The 20,004-nt window shown below is 38.6% G+C and overlaps 3 protein-coding genes across 4 annotated transcripts in view; 1 reads left to right on the plus strand and 2 right to left on the minus strand.

The window, feature by feature from the left end:
- colec12 (collectin sub-family member 12) overlaps positions 1-6,414 on the minus strand; it is a 32,331-nt gene extending 25,917 nt beyond the window's left edge. The window contains exons 1-2 of the mRNA XM_085141856.1: positions 5,952-6,414; positions 2,471-2,521 (exon numbers count right to left, since the gene is read on the minus strand). Of these exons, the coding sequence (XP_084997982.1) occupies positions 2,471-2,521; positions 5,952-5,958 (58 nt within the window). The 5' untranslated portion in view covers positions 5,959-6,414. The remainder of the gene's footprint in view (positions 1-2,470; positions 2,522-5,951) is intronic.
- A 2,838-nt stretch (positions 6,415-9,252) lies between these two features.
- Positions 9,253-16,121, plus strand: clul1 (clusterin-like 1 (retinal)). 2 transcript variants are annotated; one of them, XM_085141861.1, is made up of 9 exons: positions 9,253-9,382; positions 12,162-12,273; positions 12,456-12,604; positions 12,695-12,865; positions 13,349-13,784; positions 14,110-14,232; positions 14,316-14,530; positions 15,168-15,346; positions 15,550-16,121. In XM_085141861.1, the coding sequence occupies exons 2-9, from the start codon at positions 12,171-12,173 to the stop codon at positions 15,563-15,565; spliced, it is 1,392 nt and encodes a 463-aa protein (XP_084997987.1). In that variant the 5' UTR covers positions 9,253-9,382; positions 12,162-12,170; the 3' UTR covers positions 15,566-16,121. The 2 variants fall into 2 exon arrangements, with proteins under 2 accessions (XP_084997987.1, XP_084997988.1); XM_085141862.1 differs by having other exon boundaries at positions 9,265-9,382; positions 12,138-12,273.
- The window catches only part of yes1 (YES proto-oncogene 1, Src family tyrosine kinase), a 33,647-nt gene continuing 29,067 nt past the window's right edge, over positions 15,425-20,004 (minus strand). The window contains exon 12 of the mRNA XM_085141859.1: positions 15,425-17,780. Coding sequence (XP_084997985.1) covers positions 17,572-17,780 — 209 coding nt within the window. The 3' untranslated portion in view covers positions 15,425-17,571. The remainder of the gene's footprint in view (positions 17,781-20,004) is intronic.

Raw genomic sequence — 20,004 nt, forward strand, 5'->3', positions numbered from 1 at the left:
TGTGAAAAGTAAACGTCAGAATGAGTCAACACCACCTTTCCTGTCATTAAAAGAAGACATAGGAGACGCAGGGCAACATACCATTTTTTTGCTAATGTATAAGTGTAGGAGACAAGTTAAAGGTACAGTTTAACATTTTGCGTTGGAGAAAATCCCTGAAATGCAGCGTGGATGTATAAACTATGCAGGCTACATGTTTTTCTAAGCTTCCCGTCTTCATGGCTTCTAGCTCCCAGTTTTATGCAAAGACGTGAGCGCAATATCAATCTGCTCATAGTATGTGACTGTTTATATCGAAACATCAAACTACATCTTGTCATGGTTCCATCTTGAGTGGACAAACAAGAAATGCTGATGCTTCCCTTTAAGACTGAGGACTTAAATGACTAGTTGTAGTATGAAAAATATAGAAATGACGTGCTGAGTGAATATGTTTTGAAGGTCTAAGAGCAACATGAAACAAATTTCTCCCTGCCAATCCAAAACTAATATTGCTGGGGAGGGAGGGATTGTGTTTCTTGTACAAAATCTATGCCAAAGAGCTACTTGAAAAAATACAATTTTTCCCTTATCACTTATGTGATCCCACGCAGCTGTTTAGAAACCAGAGGTCAAACAGCTCAATAAAAAGTGCAGATGGTCTGAATAAATAATGGGCAACATAAATATTGTCTGAATGACACAAAAACACATTCATAGCAACAACGATGTTTGGTTTGGAAGCAAAGAAATGCAAACTGCCCTATTCTTGTAAGAAGAGTTGGATCAGCACATGCATTCACGTGTAACGCACATACAGTAATAGACGGCCTAGAAAATAAACAAAAGCTACTTGTAAAAGTAAACAACATTTGGAACGTCTTGTACATGCGATACATTGTTGATCCAAAATGCTGCAACAAGAGTACAAACAGGAACCAGGAAGAGAGAACATATTTCTCCTACATTAGTCTCTCTTCCTGATTAAAACCAGAACTAAATTGAAAATGATTCTTTCCATATAAAAAGTCCTGAATAATCAAGCTTCATCATATCTTAGCGACCTCATATTCTCCCAATACATCACTTCATTCTCAGACTGCAGGTTTACTTGTGGTTCTTAGAGCTTCCAAGAGAAGAACAGGAGGCAGAGCCTTCAGCTTTAAGGGCCCTTCCCCCATCGAACAAGCTCTCAGTTTGGATTCAGGACAAAGACACCCTCTCTAGTTTTAAGACTGGACTTAAGCCTTTCCTTTATGATTAAACTTATAGTCAGGGCTGGATCAGGTGATCCTGAACCATCATCTAACTATGCTGTTATAGGCTCAGGCTACTGAGCTCTTCCTCTTCACTCACCTATTTTCACCAATAATGCAATTACAAGCTAATATTGTGTGTCACTGACTTGTCTTCTTTCTCCCAAAGTTCTCCCTATGCTGTCCTTTTTCTCTTCTCCTTCCAAACTGTCATGTTAGACAGCTTCCCCCACACAGAAGTCTAGCTGTGCTGTAGGTCTCTTCCTGTTAAAAGGGAGTTCTTTCTTCCCACTGTCACTAAATGCTTGCTCGTAGAGTTGTTTCTCTCTAATTGTAGGTTCTTTACCTAAAATTAGAAGACTGTTACTGCAAATTGGATCTCTACACATAAAATTTAAACTGACTTTAACTTATTTAAGGTAGGTATTTCACACACTGCATTTAGGCTGCATAAACACTAAGGACTCTGTAACACTCAAATATTAAAGGGATACAATTTGATCTGTTTTTATTGGGCATTTATGGGACTTGCAGGAAACTGCATTCCATTTAAGCACCACACATGGTGTCTGAAAAGTAAAGCCAGTACAGAAATGTCGGAAATGTACATTTTTCATCCAACAATGGGTACCTCCTCTGTAAAAGAAAATCCTATGTAGTGTTTGTGGACTCTCAGATCCACTTTACATATCAGAAATCTTTCCTGTTGCCTACAGATTCTGCATATGTCACAAGCCAATGGCTGATATCAATATAGCCATACATCTAGGATGTTAACAACATCTGTTTTGAGGTGTATATATATATATTACCTGATGAGTGGGTAAGTCAACAAACCTGTCTGCATAAGACCCAAATACATACCAAGAACAGATCCAGTGGGAGGCAGTTTTTATGTTTTATACAGCTCAGGGTTTAACAGAAGTACACATGTGCTGATAAAACTGCAAAGTTATCAGCTAGTCGGGAACACCCAGGATATTGTGGTTTCTCGTTCCACTGTAATCCTTTTCTATTATAACAAAGAAATAAAATAAAAATGAAAACCACAGCCAAAAATAAGTACCTTTCTCGGAAATGAGTTGCAGTCTGCATTTAACCTCAAGGATTATTGCAGATGGGCTACAGCCCAGACACACACACAAAAAGTGTGCAAAATCACTGATGTGTCATAAGAAATATGAACCAGTTAAGGTGGTCACAGCAGATGGTTCCAGAAGTCACTTTTTACTTACCAAACCTTTTATAACCAAAGGACTGCACCTCCTCCTCATCAGCAAAGTCGTCTGGAAGGAGAACAGCAAAAGGGATAAAATTTAATGGAAAGTAAACAAAAAGAAACCAAAAAGCAATACAATGTTAAATTCAGTCAGACAGAAATAAAGAGATGTGAGCTTGAATATACTGTAAACTGTGCCTGTTGATGAAGCGATTGAAACATTACTGAAACCCTAAGCAAACAAGTAAGATTAGCTTTTGTTTTCTACACAAATTACAGTTTAATAAAGAACAGACTTCTCCAGTCAATTTAAATCAAAATATTCCTACGTAGAGGATATTTAAAACCATGTCTCTCTCAATGAGTACTGTAAGAAAATCATATAGGAAATGTATATTTGTTGCCCACTGAATCTGCCCTAAACATTTTAAAAACATGTCCAAAATTTGTCCAACTGAGATCGTCTAAGTCAGACTATCAACATGTCCAACCTTGACAGGATTGAACCCCCAAAACCACTGTGTGGGATTATTCTCCCATGTCTGTGGGAACAACTCTAACCCATGAAAATAAAGAAACAGAACATGTCCCAATAATCTTATGACAAAACCCCCCTTTTTCATCTATATAACCTTAAAAGGGGCAATAGATGTCTGAAGACTAGAGCAGTGACTCTTTTCTATCAGTGCTTCTTCAGCTGGAAACGGGAGAAGTAAGAAACATGTGATGGGAAGCTGCCTCTTTCCAAGGTCTAGTACTGAAATAAATGACTCTGACCTTTTAGCAGACCCCATGGACAGAGAGCAGATGGAGCTAAGAGGTGACCAGAACAATCTAAAGTGTTGTAAAACATACTAAACCAATCTTACAATTTGTGTTTCCCTATTCCTATACCCTCAACAACCTCTTTCCTGTTTATGTTTCCAAGTAACATGGAAACATCCCATTACAATAGTTATATCAGTGTAAGTCTGGAGCTGCTGAAAAGTCATTTTTGGGAAATGGAATTTTACCCGAAGGGCTGACCTGAAAAAAGCGCAAGTCAAAGTGAGTGTTATTTGGATTTGGCGATGTGTACTGCTGCATGGGGCCAGGATACTTAAGAAAGATTGTTTAACATTCCAGAAGTGGATACTAGTGAGACTAATAGTTACATAATACTGAGAGGACACAATTTGTCCATTTTGGAAGGTTAGGCTATCTGTCTCTCTGATATAAACAAAGTCCTGCATGGAAAAGAAAGTTTAAAATATATAACAATGATAATAATAATAATAATATAAGATTTTTCAGACCGCTACTGATATTTACTGATTTAAAACTCTGATATATATGTTGGCTGATATTTTTTAAACATTGCCAGATTTCAATAACATTTGTTATATATAGATATTTATGAGTCCTTACTAAGATAATACAGAGAAAAATGATGTGCTTTATTGTCACAGCAAGTGGTGGATTACTTGTTTCTGCACCGCCTGACTTTGCTTGGATCAGCTAGCATTCCAAAAGTGTTGACAACAGAGAAGTTGCATTAACAATCATAACACAATTGAAGGGTGTTTCTTCAATCTCTTCTTTAAATGCTGATACCAGTATATTGAAAAACAGCTAATATCGCCCAATATAATGGCCCCATCAACATCAGTATTTTAAAACTTGAATCCTACAGCAGTCCAGTGCCTTTTTGTGTTTTCCTTCTGTAAGTATCTATTTGCCTTTAATTATCTTCTGTATTAAGACGTCCCTTCACATTTATATTCAAATTTTAAATGAATGCAGTAACAATACATACAGATAAACAGTGTAAATATATACTGATATTTATTCTGTTAAAATCTCTGCTTGTATTAGCAATGTGCAGTATCTGTAAAGCACAACCACTTTAAAGAAATAATTAAACTTATTTTCTTTTCTTTTCTTTTCTACTTTTTCATTGAAGATTAGATTTTTAAAAAATTACACTTCCATGTCTGTATATCTATATAAAAATAAGCAGTAGGATTCAGTAGAGTGGAGTTCCTAAAGGCTCTGTGCTGGGGCCTATTCTGTTTTTGATGTACATTCTTCCTTTAGGCCAGATAATACAGCAGTTTCTTGATGTTTCTTATCATCTTTTGCTGATGATATTCTGCTATACTGCTCATTTAAGCCTTCTGAAGGTGACAAACTCTCCAAGGTCTCCAAATTTAGGTTTTATTTTTGGTCAAGCTTTTTCCTTGGAGTGACACTTAAAATGCATAGTAAGAACCTGCTTTTGTGATTTGAGAAACATCTCAAAACTTAAGATTAATTGAGTCAACAAGTGAACTTGAGATGATAATTCATACTTTTGTCTCTACAAGACTGGACTACTTTAATCGTCTGTTTATTTGTCTAAACAAGAAAGGGCCAAGAATCAAAACCTTCTAGTGGTCCCCCACACCCGTTTCAGAACTCGAGAGGAGCCTTCCAAGCTGTTGCGCCCAGATTGCAGAATGCACTTCCTCTATTTCTACAGAGTATGGACTCTGTGGAGACCTTGAAAAAGAATCTTGTAGTTTTTGAAAGGTAGTTTGTGATGTAGCTGATTTAGCTTTTTTTTTTTAATTTATTTTAAGTTGCTGATCCTAGCAAGTATTTACCTCCCTTAACAATGGATTTTATATGATTTGCATTTTTGTTTTGTTTTGGGGGTTTTTTTGCATTGAGGTTATGCAGTGCCATAATTTCTGAATTCTTTAATTTGATGGTCAGGCCATAACTCATTCCCCTTTCATTATTATTATTATTATTATTATTATTATTATTATTATTACTATTATTATTATTATTATTATTATTATTATTATTATATTTGTTTTTCTAAAATCAGGAATATCAGAAATTGAAAGTATAAGGGCAATGTCTGTCATTCTGTTGGGTGGAAATAATGTGAAATCCCAGAGATGATCAAAAATGTGGTCAAAATGTGAAGCTCTCTAAGAGAGACCACAAGATGGCAGTAACCATGCAGTGTTTGTTATTTGTAAGAGGGAAACAGCTTACTGACCTATAAAGCTTGGACCTCAGAGACTGATATGGAGGAGCTTAATTTAGTCCAAAACACCAGGGCAACAAATGAGAATCACATCTGGGAAATCTTTATCTAAACCTTGATTTAAAACAACACGTTCTCCCTCCCCAGGCTGTCACTCACTGCACCATGATTCGTTTTTTTCCTCCGTTTTGAAAAGTTCTCCTAACACGGGTTAGTGTTTGATGTGCAGCAGTGGACAGATGCAAAACAATCCCAAACAGAGTGCCTTAATTGATTCCAGATGTTAGACGCCAGTTGTAGCCTACGCATTCCTCATGCCCCAGACTGAGAGAGAGAGAGTGAGAGAGAGAGAGAGAGAGCGCAGAAAAGTGTGACAAAAAAGCGCGAGAGGAATGTGGGGTAATCAGAAAGTAGACCGAAGTTTGCTATTTAGATATTTTCCATCATTTGAAAACTTTTTTCCCCAGACTAAACTTACCTTTCATTGTGGTTTACAGGACTCTACCGTTGTGAAGCTGCTGTTTGAAGTCACATCCACAGCATCGCAGTGGCATTTGCCCGAAACCTCCCGTTATGCGCCAAGGCACCTTGAATCCGTGGGCTTTCCCGGTTTCCTTAGCGTGTTGATAGGTTATTAAAAAGAATAATAAGAACAATAATAAGATTTCAACGCTCCATCCGCAGCTCTTTAAGCTAGACTTCCTTCAGCGCAGGTAACTTTAGTGCTGCATAAAAAAGGACGCACTTTGCTAAAAATAAGGAATGGAAGAAGAAGTTCTAAAAAAGCAGGGAGGAAAAATGTAAAATAGTTATGTGGTTGTTGGAAGGGATGCTGAGTTTGAGGGTGTATCCGAGTCATGAGCGCTCCAGTCACACCCGCAAGAGTAACAGGAGAAACTCCAAAGTGAAGGAATCCATACGTGAGAGGAAGTGGCTGCTTGGAGAAACCACGTGTTCCTCACATCTGTGCGCACCGTCTGCAGAGGGTGTTTGCACATACACACACAGCGCACAGCTGCCATTGTGCGGTTCATTTTGATTTCCCCAGTCTTAATATGGGAGAATGATTCTGAATTATAGTGATTCCAAATGTTGTGTTCCCCGTTATTGGTTCAGTTTTTATGTCCGAAAACACAAAACAGAGTGGACTGAAATGTTTGTCTCATGGCAAACTAACTAACTAAATACATAAATAAATAAAATAAAATAAAATAAAAGGTAGAAGACTTCTATTTTCATTTCAGATTTTCCATATTATAGTTTTATTTTTATGTCATCATTCTTCTTATTATTACTTTTTTAAGAGGAGCTCCAGTTGTTTAATTATAGTTAAAAATGTGAAGAAATTGGAGAAGATTTTTTTTCTCTCTCTTTTGGTCGCACGTCCAGAATACATGAGGAGCACTGGTATTCATTTGAGGATCTGAGTACAATAGTGCTCCACACTTCTTTTCATTCTCTTTTGGTCTGTATAAATAACTTCTCAATAAAATGGAAAAAGATGCAATTATTGAAAAAAGGGGTTATCAAATGAATAAATACAGTCACACACATTTTATTAGGTGCATGCTGCTAATGCAGGTGTCAGGCCAAAAAGTCACTTCCAATGTTTGTATCTGTTTTCATGTCTAATATTCCTGTTCCTCTTTGTAAACAGGCTGCAATCAAGAGAATTTATCAATGGGTTTTACCTGTTTTGCAAGGATCTTTATGAGTTCCTAGTGTGAATTGTAGCCTCGGTTTTCTGTTCTTAGCTGAGTGGCACAGTTTTTAACAGTTTCATTCATTATAATTCAGTTCTCCGCTTATGTCTTCAACCCAGGACTTCAGACTTTCATGAAACACACACCCAGCACTATTTGTGTAATTCATTATTATCAGGAAGTCCAAAAAACTCCCAGAAAAGCCTTCAGTTAATCCAAAATGCTGCAGCAAGAGTACTGACAGGAACTAGAAAGAGAGAGCATATTTCTCCTGTATTGCCTTCCCTTCATTGGCTCCCTGTTAAATCCAAAAATTAATTCAAAATCCTGCTCCTCACATACAAGGTGTTAAATAATCAGGTCCCATCTTATCTTAATGACCTTGTAGTACCACCCTATAATATCACCCTATTAAAGCACCTCACTTTCACACTACTAAAAAATAGAGTGGGAAGCAGAGCCTTCAGTTTTCAGGCCCCTGTTCTGTGGAACCAGCTTCCAGTTTGGATTCAGGAGACAGACACTATCTCTACTTTTAAGATTAGGCTTAAAACTTTCCTTTTTGCTAAAGCATATAGTTAGGGCTGGACCAGGTGACCCTGAATCCTCCCTTAGTTATGCTGCAACAGGTGTAGGTTGCTGCGTGATTCCCATGATGCATTAAGTATTCCTTCTTTAGCCATCTTTCTCACTCACTATGTGTTAATAGACCTCTCTGCATTGAATCATACCTGTTATTAATCTCTGTCTCTCTTCCACAGCATGTCTTCCTTCTCTCACCCCAACCGGTCGCAGCAGATGGCCGCCCCTCCCTGAGCTTAGTTCTGCCGGAGGTTTCTTCCTGTTAACAGGGAGTTTTTCCTTCCCACTGTCGCCACAGTGCTTGCTCATAGGATGCCATATGATTGTTGGGTTTTTATCTGTATGTATTATTGTAAGGTCTACCTTACAATATAAAGAGCCATGAGGCAACTGTTGTTGTGATTTGGCGCTCTATAAATAAAATTGACCTGAATTTCTCAATGAGTAATTGTGTGCTTGAAGTCTTATACAGCCAAGTGCTGTTTTATACATTCAACTGTTTTATGTTGAGCTGTTAGAAGGACATGGGAGGAACAGGTTTCCCCTGCCGTGTTATAGGAACCAGGTGCAGAAGGTGTCAGTGAGGCTGAAGCACTGGCTGTTTTTGATTATTATCCATAAGGACTCTATTATCTGGGTCACACCATGCAAAGAGGGCACATTTTTGAGAATGATGGGAGCAGCAGTGAGAGAGTCCCTCGCATTTGACCAAGAATGAAAACTTTTAATGGAAACAGCTTTCTGCTGAGGGGAATGTGTCCCTTTACTAAAAAAATAGGCTGGACTGGCTTCTATTCATATAATATATAACAGAGTGTACTATTACTTCAAAGCGAGGATTTGTGTGTATTTTCTTTCACCTGTGCCAGTATAGGTTATGAGATCAGTCTGGCTCAGGTCCAAAAAAACAAACAAAACAAGCTTAACAACAGAAAGAATAACGTGTAAATCTCAGCTCACTGTGTTTATATCACTCATGTGTGTGTGTGTGTGTGTGTGTGTGTGTGTGTGTGTGTGAACAGGACTGAGACAACCATGTGTGCTTGGTTGCTTGGTTGACTGGTTAATGGTTAATTTAACATTAATATTTGTGTGTGCAGCAAACATTTCCAAAAGCCTTTACACAGATGTACAGCTGCTGGTAGATGTAATAAGAATTTGCAGTTGATTCTGAGACATATTTTGACTCTTTTGTGGTTATTTAACTTGAATCCCTTCAGGGACATCTTCTCTGCACCTCATATAAAAGGCAGCCAGAGAGTAAACCTCGCTCAAACCTTTCAGCTTCTAATGTGCACGTACAAGACTTCTGGCCTCTGATGGTTAGTCTTGTCTGACATGTGCCGATACCCCATTACAACATTTGAAATAAATACATTTTTCTGGTTGTCAACAGTACGTTTGATGTGACTAAGCAGTCTCTTGTCCAAAACAAACCACTCAGTCAGCGTGACGACTGCCGGATTAACGGGCATCAACCTCAAGCAAAGACAGTAATAGGATAAAGCTGAAGTGGAAAGATTACGAACAGATCTCATCAGGTCAAGATATCCTGACGAGATCTGTCCACACCGACCACTTTGTTTATTTCGGTCGACAGAGAAGCACCTTCAGTCTGCTGCTGGTGAGTTGCGCCTCATGTAATCGCTCTGTTGTTGTTATGTTTGTCTTTTAGTTAATCAGCACTTCTTCAGCTAATTTTTATCATTAAGTGAAGTCGGAAATTTTCCATGAGCTGTGATAGCACAGTAACAGTTGTAGATAGATAGATGCTTTCATTATTGCCATAAATAAAATTAAAATATTCAGCAGCTGTATTTAAAAAATTAACCTAAATTCATAACCATAACCATAAATAATTAAATCATGTTAAAAAAAAAATACACCATTCTTCCCCCTTTTTTTTACCCACTCATCCTGGATGTCAGCTGGCAAATGGCAAAAAGTGAGATACGCCAAGGAAAAGACAGGAGTCTGTTATTGGGTTATAGTTGAATCAGTTTAAACATATTTTAATAAAAACTGGAGACAGTAAAATAGAATAGAGAAGCTGTTTTTAGCACATCCCTAAAAAGTTCATCCCTGTTTACTGTAAATCCCTGCTGCATGCCAAATTGTGTAACTCACGAGGCTTATAATTAGGGCACAGGCTCTAGAAAATTCAGGCAGATGATTTAATTGTTACCAAACTGGCAACCCAACTCAAAACAATTCAAAAATGTATTTTTAAAGTTTCCTCTTTTGTGTATCCTTGTGATTTTATGGAGCTTAACCTCCTGACACAGCAGATTTTCCTGTCGGAAACACAGCTTGCAAGATTTTTGAGCTGAATTTGACCCTACGGTGCCTTTTGCTTGGTGATCACCGCCTGCTGCTGACCTCACACTGGTGCTGCTTAAAGTAAAAACTAAACTCAGTCAGCCAAATGAATAAAAAGATAAGAAAAGAAAAAGGGCAAAGCCTCCTCATAGAGTCATAACAGGCTACACCATTGCTCTAAACAATATAAGTTAAATTTGTTTAAATGCAGTAAAGTATAGTGATCACTATTCTGTGCAGGAAACTATTGGTGAAATGAGAACAAAGTATGAGAGAGGTGGGATTTTTCAGCGCCTAGTGGCTGTGTAGCGCCACCAAGTGGCAGAGGTCTATATGACCACGTTAAATCAGGCTCACGCTCACCCTTAAATCCTGTTTCCTTTGTGGCTGACTAGATAGCACTTATTGTTTTCTTGAAAATGGATAAAGATGGATTTGTGTATGCAAGCACAAATAGGTCAAATTGTTAGATTTGAAAGCAAAGGAAAGAAAGCCTAAGAAAAAAACTCCTCCGCCTCTGCAGCTCACTCTCTGGGGAGTAGTTACATTTAAAGGAAAAGAAGTGTATTCTTTATATATTCATGTTATTTTCATCGTCCTTTTTAGAAGTTCGTAGTGCAGTAAAGCCAAGTGCAAAGTGCAGGTGTTTACCATCTTAATATACTTGACATAATTTTGAGTATAATTGTTATTTTGAGTATTTTTTATTTTTATGCATATAGTTCACATGTAGCATTCATTTCATTGATTATTAAAACAATGGAATGTTTAAATGTTTAGGGATTAATATCAAGTTAAAAAGGTTTTAAAATACTCATGAACATGCTATATGTATTAAAGTTGTTATCAATTTAAAGTACATAAAAAATAAGATTTAGCTGTACTCAAAAAGTTCTTGTCAGTCTCAAAACTGACATTTGAAGTAACTATGTGCAGCATTATTAGCATATTAATCTAGAAAGGTCAGATTTGACATGATATTTTAAATACTTATATGGTGCTTTCTATATGTTGGCAATACACAGCACCCCTGGTGGTGCATACTTTCGAAGTTAAAAAGCTTTTTGCCATTTTTTGACCAACAAATCATTAAATTGAAGAGCTGGGTGGATGTAGGAGAAATGTTCATGCATTGTTAACATGACCTCACTCTATACCCCTACAAAGTTTTAGCACAGTTCATTCAAAATTTTCAAGCTGTTGTGTTCACAAACAAAATGACATGCAAATACCACCAAAACTACAACGGCAGAGGTAATTAGATGTATCACCTTCATGTTCAGTCAAAGGACTTTCCCGACTTTGTTGGATTGTTGAATACTTGTTGAATACTTGTGTATGTTATTATATTATATATATATTATTTTAAGCAGTGCATAACTGCATTTAGCTAGACACCGACAGAAACAGTGGGCGCTTCTTTGACGTCTTCAGTTCATCTATGGAGAGACTGGCAGCTCTTTGAAGTGCCATGGCATCAATGTTATTACAGTTAACTAGAACAAAACCAAAAAACTGAACTAAATGTTTTAGTTATTTAAAATTAAAGTAAATAAAAAACTGAGGCAATTTTGTGAACCTGGAAAACTAAGTAAAATAAAATAAAAATTTAGAGGGAAAAAACCCTTAGTTTTAATATTTATTAATTTAGTAAAACTCACATTGACATGTTTATTGAGAGTTTGGATGTCTACAAGACTGAGTCAAGTATAAAAACAACAACAACAACAACAACTAAAAGTCAAAACAAAATAAAAATAAAATCAATTAGAAATACAAACTCTAATAACTCTGTATGGTACATCAGTGCTCCAAAGCCTTTGGACCTAAAGTCTATCCATGCCTTATATTTACCTATATTAACTGAATATTTGCAGGTTATTGGACTGAGTATTCATGAGTGTAATATTTTCTAAAGTATTTGCTTACTCATCTTTGCAAAGCGATCTCTTTGATAACAATCTTAAAGTTTATGCACAGATAGGCTCTACTTGTGTTTAAATCTCAGTGTCTAAATGTGAGTCGGTTTCATACATAACCCCGAAACCATACCCTGTCAGACTCTTTATTTGTCGCTGTGACAGAGCTCCAAAATGAACTTCCTGCTGGGTTTAACACTTTTGTTGGTGATGCTGGGTCTCCTCAATTCTGTACCTACGGATCAAGGTGAAGGCATCTCAGAGGACACTTTAAAACGTGAGTTTGCAGAACAGACTCTTCCAAGTAGATTTGTTTCATCTAATTATTCTTTTGTTCAGAAATATTTTTAACTGATTTTGAAGGAAATGTGTTTCTTATTCTTAATATTAAACTTTTAGGGTTTAATAGTGTGTTTATGTGTAGACTAAAATGCACTCAGATTCCTTTTGTTTTCTCAGAGTTGTCACTGGGTGGTGAGGAGCTTGTGGATGAGGAGGTGAGAAGAGCTTTGTATGGGGTGAAGCAGATGAAGGAGGTGATGTGGAGGAACGAGCAGAAGCATGAACACCTGATGAGGTCTTTGAAAAACAGCAGCGAAAAGAAGAAGGTTGGATCGACGTTTGATTTCCTGCAAAAGAAAATAAAAGATTCAGGTCAATGATGAAAATATATTAAAGAATCCTATTTTGACCACCAGGGGGCAGCAGAACTAGCCAAGGAGGTGACTGAGAAGCTAAAAGAGGCAGAGGAGCAGTGCAAAGACTCCCTGCAGACTGAGTGGGAGGACTGCAGACCCTGTCTGGAGGATGCATGTAAAAACTTCTATACCTCCACCTGCCGCAGGGGCTTTGTTTCTTTCCATGCTAAGGTATGCAGACTTTCATGCCATTCAAATAATGCTGCTAGAAATAAAGTTACATGTTCTCAGTTGAAAAATGACAGTTGTACAGTTGGCGCAATCTTCTCCCACTGACAGACTGTTGTATTTTCATAACAATGCATTGAATAACATTGACTGAAGTCGCTTGAATACATTAGTCAGTAATGGGAATTGGTTGGAGTCATAAAATTGCAAATCTATTTTAAAAATAGATACATACTGAGACAAAAACTTTATTAATTTAGTATCATTAATTAATTTTTTCATTGTGTATTTGTTATTTTAGCAATTTTGATTTTTTTTTAACAATTAACAATAAAACAATACCTCAAAATAAATCCTGATGTTTGAGTAGCAGATGCTAAATTCAGCTAAAACGGGAGGTTTTTGAATTATCTTCCAATCCTGAAATCACAGTTGTTCAATTCTATTCTGTGAAATGCATCAATTTCCATCACTTCTGTTTTGTAGGTAGAAAACTTTTTTAAAAGAGTTTCCCGGCGCTTTGGTCCCCGTGAGCCCAACTTGGATGCAGGGGACATTCTGGTAAACCAGGATAACAACACAGACACAGAGATCATCCAGATGGAAGACTCCTTCAACCGACTGGTCAATAAAGTGGGAAGGCTGGTGAACCGTAGCGTCACCCTGGTCTCTAAGCTGAGCAGCAGGCTTGACAAAGCACTTCAGAGAGCCTTTCTGAACAACACCGATATCCTGATGGAAGAAACCACCTCTGATCCCTACGACCCTGCCCGGGACTCGGGCTTCATGCAGGGTGTGGGGCTAGAGGAAGTAGTGGAATCCTTCTTTGACTTTGCTAAAAGTGTGGTGGATGAGTTTGGAGCTGTGGTGACCCAGGTGTTTGATGATATCCACAAGACAGTGGAGGAGGAGAAGAAGAAAGGTAATGATTAAGCTGAGCAGTTTGCCTCACGTGTGCCAGTGTGGTTAAAAATATACAAAAAATGATAACAGCTGCAGATTTCTCTGGTTCCATCTGTAAATTTATAACAGAGGTGCTGCTGGAATTGGTTGGAATTAAAATATGCAGATTCCTTGCTCCCAGTGTCACATGGTTTGGAACTACTGAGTTGAAATCATTTTAAATGTAATTGAACATATTTCAGTGCATTTTCATATTTGTAAGTTAACTGTACAGACTCAGTTTTATCATTCTTAGCTGTTCCATAAAGTGTTAGCAAACTAAAATAAAATAAATTCTGTTGTAGAGAGGGAAAGTCTTCCTCGCTTCCTGCAGAACAGGAAGCTGTGCAGAGCCCTCCGCAGACAGACATCAGAGTGCTGGCAGCTACAGAGCGAGTGTGAGAACTGCCAGGGAGCTCTGCTCACAGGTGAGCAACCACCAGCCTCAACCTGGACGTTCATTCGAGCTGACATTTTGAAACTTAAAACCTTATCTTCTTCTTGGCTCCAGAGTGTCCCAGTGTACGGGAACTGCACGTGGAGTTGGATGAAGTTTCTCAGCTGCTGGAAATCTCCAAAGAGCAGTATGATGAGATCTTGTCTATTGTCCAGCACCACACTGATGAAACAGTCAGTTGGCTCAGCAACATGTCGGCTGTATACAGCTGGGTGGCTCAGGCTGTGAGCAACAGCAGCGCTCCACAAAATATCTTCCACGTCACCAAGGTGAGGAGGGATGGTGGAAGAGGTGGCAAAGCTATGATGAAATATGAAATAAAAACAGCAGATGTATGTTTTCTTAAAGAGAAATTTAAATGGAGGTATATCCACAGAGCTTTTGTCATGGAACTCTTAAATCTTCAATAAACCGAATTTAAATCGCAAACATTTATAAAATAGTACCCCCGACAATAACACAACCTGCTATGAGCAAATACTTGGTGACAATGGGGAAAAAAAAACCTCCCTTTCAACAGGAAGAAACCTTTAGCACAACCAGACTCAGGGAGGAGCGACCATCTGCTATGCCTGGTTGGGTGAGGGAAGGAAAATAGGACAAAAGATAAAATATAGAAGAGAGACAGAGTTTAATTGCTAATGATTAAACACAGCAGTGGAGAATAAATGCACAGAGTGAAGAGACGAGTGAAGAAGAAATGCTCGGTGCATCACGGGAAGCCCCTCCCCAGCAGCACTCACCTATAGCAGTGTAACATAGGAATGGTTCAGTCATCTGATTCAGCCCGAACTTTAAGCTTTAGCAAAAGGGAAAATTTTAAATCTGATCTCAAAAGTGGAATATTTATTGTATATGCCACTGCAAAGGAGTGCTTGATGTAAAATGACTTCTTCCACTCTCCAGGTGGCACCAGAGAGCCACAATGAACAAAATGAGGCTGTTCGTGAGACCAAGGTGGAGGTAAGCATCCTAAACTCTCCTCCGCTTACCCTCACCGTTCCCAGTGAGCTGGAGCTGCAGGACCCAGCCTTCATTCAGTATGTGGCTCGGGAGGCTCTGGAGAAGTACAAGGAGATGGTCAGGTGAGAGCCAGAATGACTGAACCCTTCACCCATGCTTTGGTCAGTATCACTTGTCCTTTTCTTTAAAAAAAAAAAAAGAAAAAAAAGGCAGAAATGTCATTAGATAGCAAGGCTGAATCTTTCTAAAATATTGATGCAATATTCATCAGTTTTACTACGACGCTGGAGATCATTTAGGTATTGCTTTCTCTGCTTCTTTACAGGTTCGAAGATGAGTAATACTGCAGTGTGCAACAGTGAATACAACTCGAGCATGTTTGTATTGTAGCCATCATCTTGTTGAAATCTACAAATGTCAAATCAAAGTCAGAAACCATCGGTATTCAGTAAAGTAAAAAGAAGCATAAATTTAAATGAACTTTTAAAAAATGGCCACGTTTAAGAAAACACCTGGACGTCTTGGGTCCGACTCTTCAAGAGGATCACTGCAACTCGTCAAGAACACAAGTAGTAAAAGTAACCTTTGAGTAAACCTTTTATTTTTTTTCCTGTACAAAAATCATTATTAGTAACTTTTCTCATTAATTTCATTATTCATGTCCCTACTAGTTCAAGTCCCCATGTCTTTATGTTTAAGAACAATCACATATGTTCTTTGAGTGATGAACAGAAAGAATTACAACAACAACAACAACAAAAAAAAGTTCACATCTTTGTAGCTTTCATACTCCCAAATTTCCCCATCACACACACCTGGACAGAGAATGGAAGCATTTCTTAGAATTTGATATTAGATTTTGATCTGTAAAAGCACTAAAGCCCTGTCTGGAACACAGTGTGTGCCAGGTGTTTGTTTTGTCTGTCTGTGTCTAGTTAACTCACACACGAAGTGATATATCATCTGTACTGCCGGGAACTGAACTATGAAAATCACAGGAGAGGGGAGCTGCTCACATGCAAATACCACTGGAGATGCTTCATTAAACATCACCACACGGCTTTGCATAGTTGCATTTCAAACCTATGAGAATACTTGATTGAGGTTGTGGCTTTGGATAAAGCTTTTCCCTCCAGCAAAATCTGAAATGAGGACAGTGTCGATCTGGACACAGTCCCACGTATGGCGACTCCTGTGCCGTCAGTCACGGCGCTGCAAAATTCGACTGTGTAGATGTGTGCAATAATGAAGAGAAATCTACAAGAATCTTCTGTAGCAATCAGAGCTGTGCAACAGGGAAAGAAAGACAAGAAGCAAATCTTATAGAAAGATGAAGACAATCTTAATTAAATTTCACAGCTGAACTGTCTAATCTTTTCTTTTCTTATACAAAACGTTAATCAGGAAAAACTGTTTGCACTTGTAAATTAGCAAAATACCTCTTTATGATTTCAAGTCCCAGATTAAATGACAAAAAAAAGAAAATTTCATTTGAGATTCAAACAACCCTGTTAAAAAAAGAATCATATAAAACACTTGTTATTCCTGCTTCTTCCACCTTGTCACACCTGCTCAAATACACTTTTTATACATACTGTATGTACATCTGCGGTCATCTCTCAGTACATTCTTGCATCCATACGATACCACCGTTTTTCCTCCTCCATTTATTCCACCTCATAATGCTCCACACTTTACAGTCAGAGCACATACGTAACATCTCACACAGTAATTGGGCGCCCACTACATACATATGGCTGACAAATTAAAGGAAATACTTGAATCCTTTGCCCCTTTTGTGCCCACTGAGTCGCCGTTTGTTTTTCCTTTGATTTGTCAGCGGTCTGTTCTTATCAACCTACATATTCATACCAAACTCATATACATATAAAAGCTCTCACTCGAATATCAAAGACTTTTTGTTGTTAAATTTAATTTAAAAAAGGTGGTGGATTGGAGAAAGGGTAGGGGAACTTCTCATTTAAAAAAAACGTTCATTAAAAAAATGCATCCGCGAGTAACCATTCATTTGAAAATTTGGATCACAGTGTTGTGGCCAGCCTATATGGATTATTGTGATATGCAGAGTTCTCAGAGTTCAACCCGCCAGCGCCGATCTGCACGCTTGGACATTTCCCCACGTATTTGCCCCCCCAGGTACACAAGGGACAAACCTCTACTTCTTCTACATCAGGTATGTCAGTTTGGAAAAGTTTGTGTAAAAAAAAAAAAAAGAAAAAAAAAAAAAGTATTTTCTGCAGCTTCAGCAGAAACTTGTTGGTTTTCCTGGATTTTGATCTCTGCCGATGTACCCCGGTTTGCCAGAGTTTGTCCCAGATCCTCCCGACTAGAGGTTGTCTCCTGGCTGATACTGTGGCTCTGTGGCTGTGAAGTAGTCTTCTAAAAAGGACTGGATGTACTCGAAGGTCGGCCTTTCATCTGGCTCCTTCTTCCAGCACTGCTTCATCATCTCGTGCAGTGAATCGGGGCAGCCCTGTGGGCAGGGCATGCGGTAACCTCGTTCTACCTGCTCGAGTACCTCTCGATTCACCATGCCTTAAAGGAAAAAAAAGGACAAGAAATACAATATAAATGGACAGCCATTATATAGTCAGGTTATCCAAACATGCATTACAAAGGTACTTCATACATCTATTCATTTATTTGATCCAAGTAAGGCAATGGGATTGTAATAGTGGAAATTTACACTATAGACAGACAAAAAGGGAGATTATTGCACCATCTAACCTATGTGCCGAGTGAAGCTGTGCACTCTGATGGATGGGAATAAAATTTCATAAATTGGTGGTTTAATATAACTCTAGACGTTTTATATATAATTTATTTTATTTATTATGGTCATGAGTAATAGATCTTCAGAATTTCTGAAGATCTCTCAAAGTTTTTCTTTGGACATTGGCAGCTTTTTCACTAATTTTCACTCCAGTCCTTGTAAGGATGTATTCATTTATTTTTGCCTTTGAAGCATTCAAGCACAAAAAGGCACCGAGCTCAAGGGATGAACCAATGTTGAGGCTACACATACTGGACCAATTGATTGCAGTTACATTTAAATTGTATGTTTAAGGCACTTTGTTACAAACAGACTGGCAGAAAATAAATTAATCTTCTCAATCTCTTTAGTTGAATCGCCAAAAACAGATTGCCAGGCATTAGCGCTATTAGCTACTAAATAAATAAATAAAAATTCTATAGTATCTGAAAGTTGTGTCTTTTGGAAAATATCCAGCCAAGACTGGACGCGCGTACGCATGCGCACGCACGCACGCACGCACGCACGCACGCACGCACGCACGCACACAAAATCAACTAATATAGTTTGACTTCCACATCAATATGACTTCTCCTCTCCGTGGTTATTTGAAAAACCATATAACAGAAGGAGTCTTCCAAAGTTTTCTGGTCAAGAAAACTAGTACAACTTTTGATTAGGAAATAGCTCAGTGTGCAGCCTGACTGTAGAAAGCGCTGCCGTCATACAGCTGACAGCAGGATTAAATGCCCACGTAGACCACTGTGGTAAGGGGGGGAAAAAACATCAGTGACCCAGTTGGAAGTTCACTCATTATTTCCTGTTAAGACTTTTAGTCAATTTTAAAACATACAGGGAGATAAGACTGTTAGCAGAAATAAACTGATCGATACAGGTGCTCCAGCGCTCTCACAGAGAAGTCTGCGTAGCTTCCTCCAGTTTACTGGTTTACTCATAAAACTGAACAACAAGAAAACAAACAGAACTGCTCCAGCTCCGGGTCCCAGTGTCACAGATTTCTTCCCAAGACAGGAAGACCGTGATCATGGACTCTGTGACACAGCACAGAAACAGCTCCGTGGGGAGCTCAACTGCAGCTAAAAGAGGTTATGACACAGAGTCAGCGGCATGGTCACAGCATAGCCGCATCCTCCCCCCTCCATCTCTCTGTGGGAGAGTGGGGATCAGATTATCTCACAGTCGGAGAGGAGAGGAAAAGCCCCTAGCAGCTGCTGAGACCAGGATGTGGTGGCAGCAATATGTCGGCTGCTGAGGTGGTAGCATGATTTACATCTCGCATGTTAAAACCTCAGCTCTAACATCATGTCTGCCTATTCGGGTAACAGTAGATACCTATACACACACACTCGAGATAAAATGGAAAAGAAATGACACATCATGGTCCAGACACTTGGTCTAACTGCATCCAAATACATCTGCACTGTCTAGCATCGAATTCAAATAAGAAGAGCAGACCATACATGTACAGTTAGACACATTATGGTTTAAAAAAATGCAAATAAGTGGGTTCAACCCCCTGAATCTGCAGCTCTGGGGTGAAATAATTAGAGGAATAATTTGCACTGAAACCAAGAAGGCCACTGGAGCCAGATGGACCTCTACAAGACATCGTTAAGTCGTCCATATGGCATGCTCTGTAATCACTGTCAGTTTAACACAGTTAAAGGCACACACTGCAGTACGGCTCTCATACAGCAGGGGGCAGAAACGAGGTGGAAGAAAGGGATAAGAAGGGGGATCACACATGCAAGGGTACTTTGCCTTGACTGACAAGTCACTAAACACCTGAGATGACTCATATCAGATCACATGTGTGGATTTCTATTCTAATTCACAGGGTGAAAAAACCCCAGATGACTGAGGATGACAATAGCGTGCTGGAAAATAATCGTGACGCAAAACTGTCTCCTGGGGCAAACCATCACGAGAACTCCATTCAGCTGAACAAAGGAGGGGCCAAAAGCATCTACAGCAAAAATTAAAAGT

This window comes from Neolamprologus multifasciatus, chromosome 18 (assembly GCF_963576455.1).
Source record: "Neolamprologus multifasciatus chromosome 18, fNeoMul1.2, whole genome shotgun sequence".
NCBI lineage: Eukaryota > Metazoa > Chordata > Actinopteri > Cichliformes > Cichlidae > Neolamprologus > Neolamprologus multifasciatus.

Coding starts and splice junctions, on each gene's coding strand:
- clul1 (XM_085141861.1), top strand. CDS start 12,171: ATGAACTTCCTGCTGGGTTTAACACTTTTGTTGGTGATGCTGGGTCTC. Junction 12,605..12,694: donor ACAGCAGCGAAAAGAAGAAG/GTTGGATCGACG, acceptor TTTGACCACCAG/GGGGCAGCAGAACTAGCCAA. Junction 12,866..13,348: donor TTGTTTCTTTCCATGCTAAG/GTATGCAGACTT, acceptor TCTGTTTTGTAG/GTAGAAAACTTTTTTAAAAG.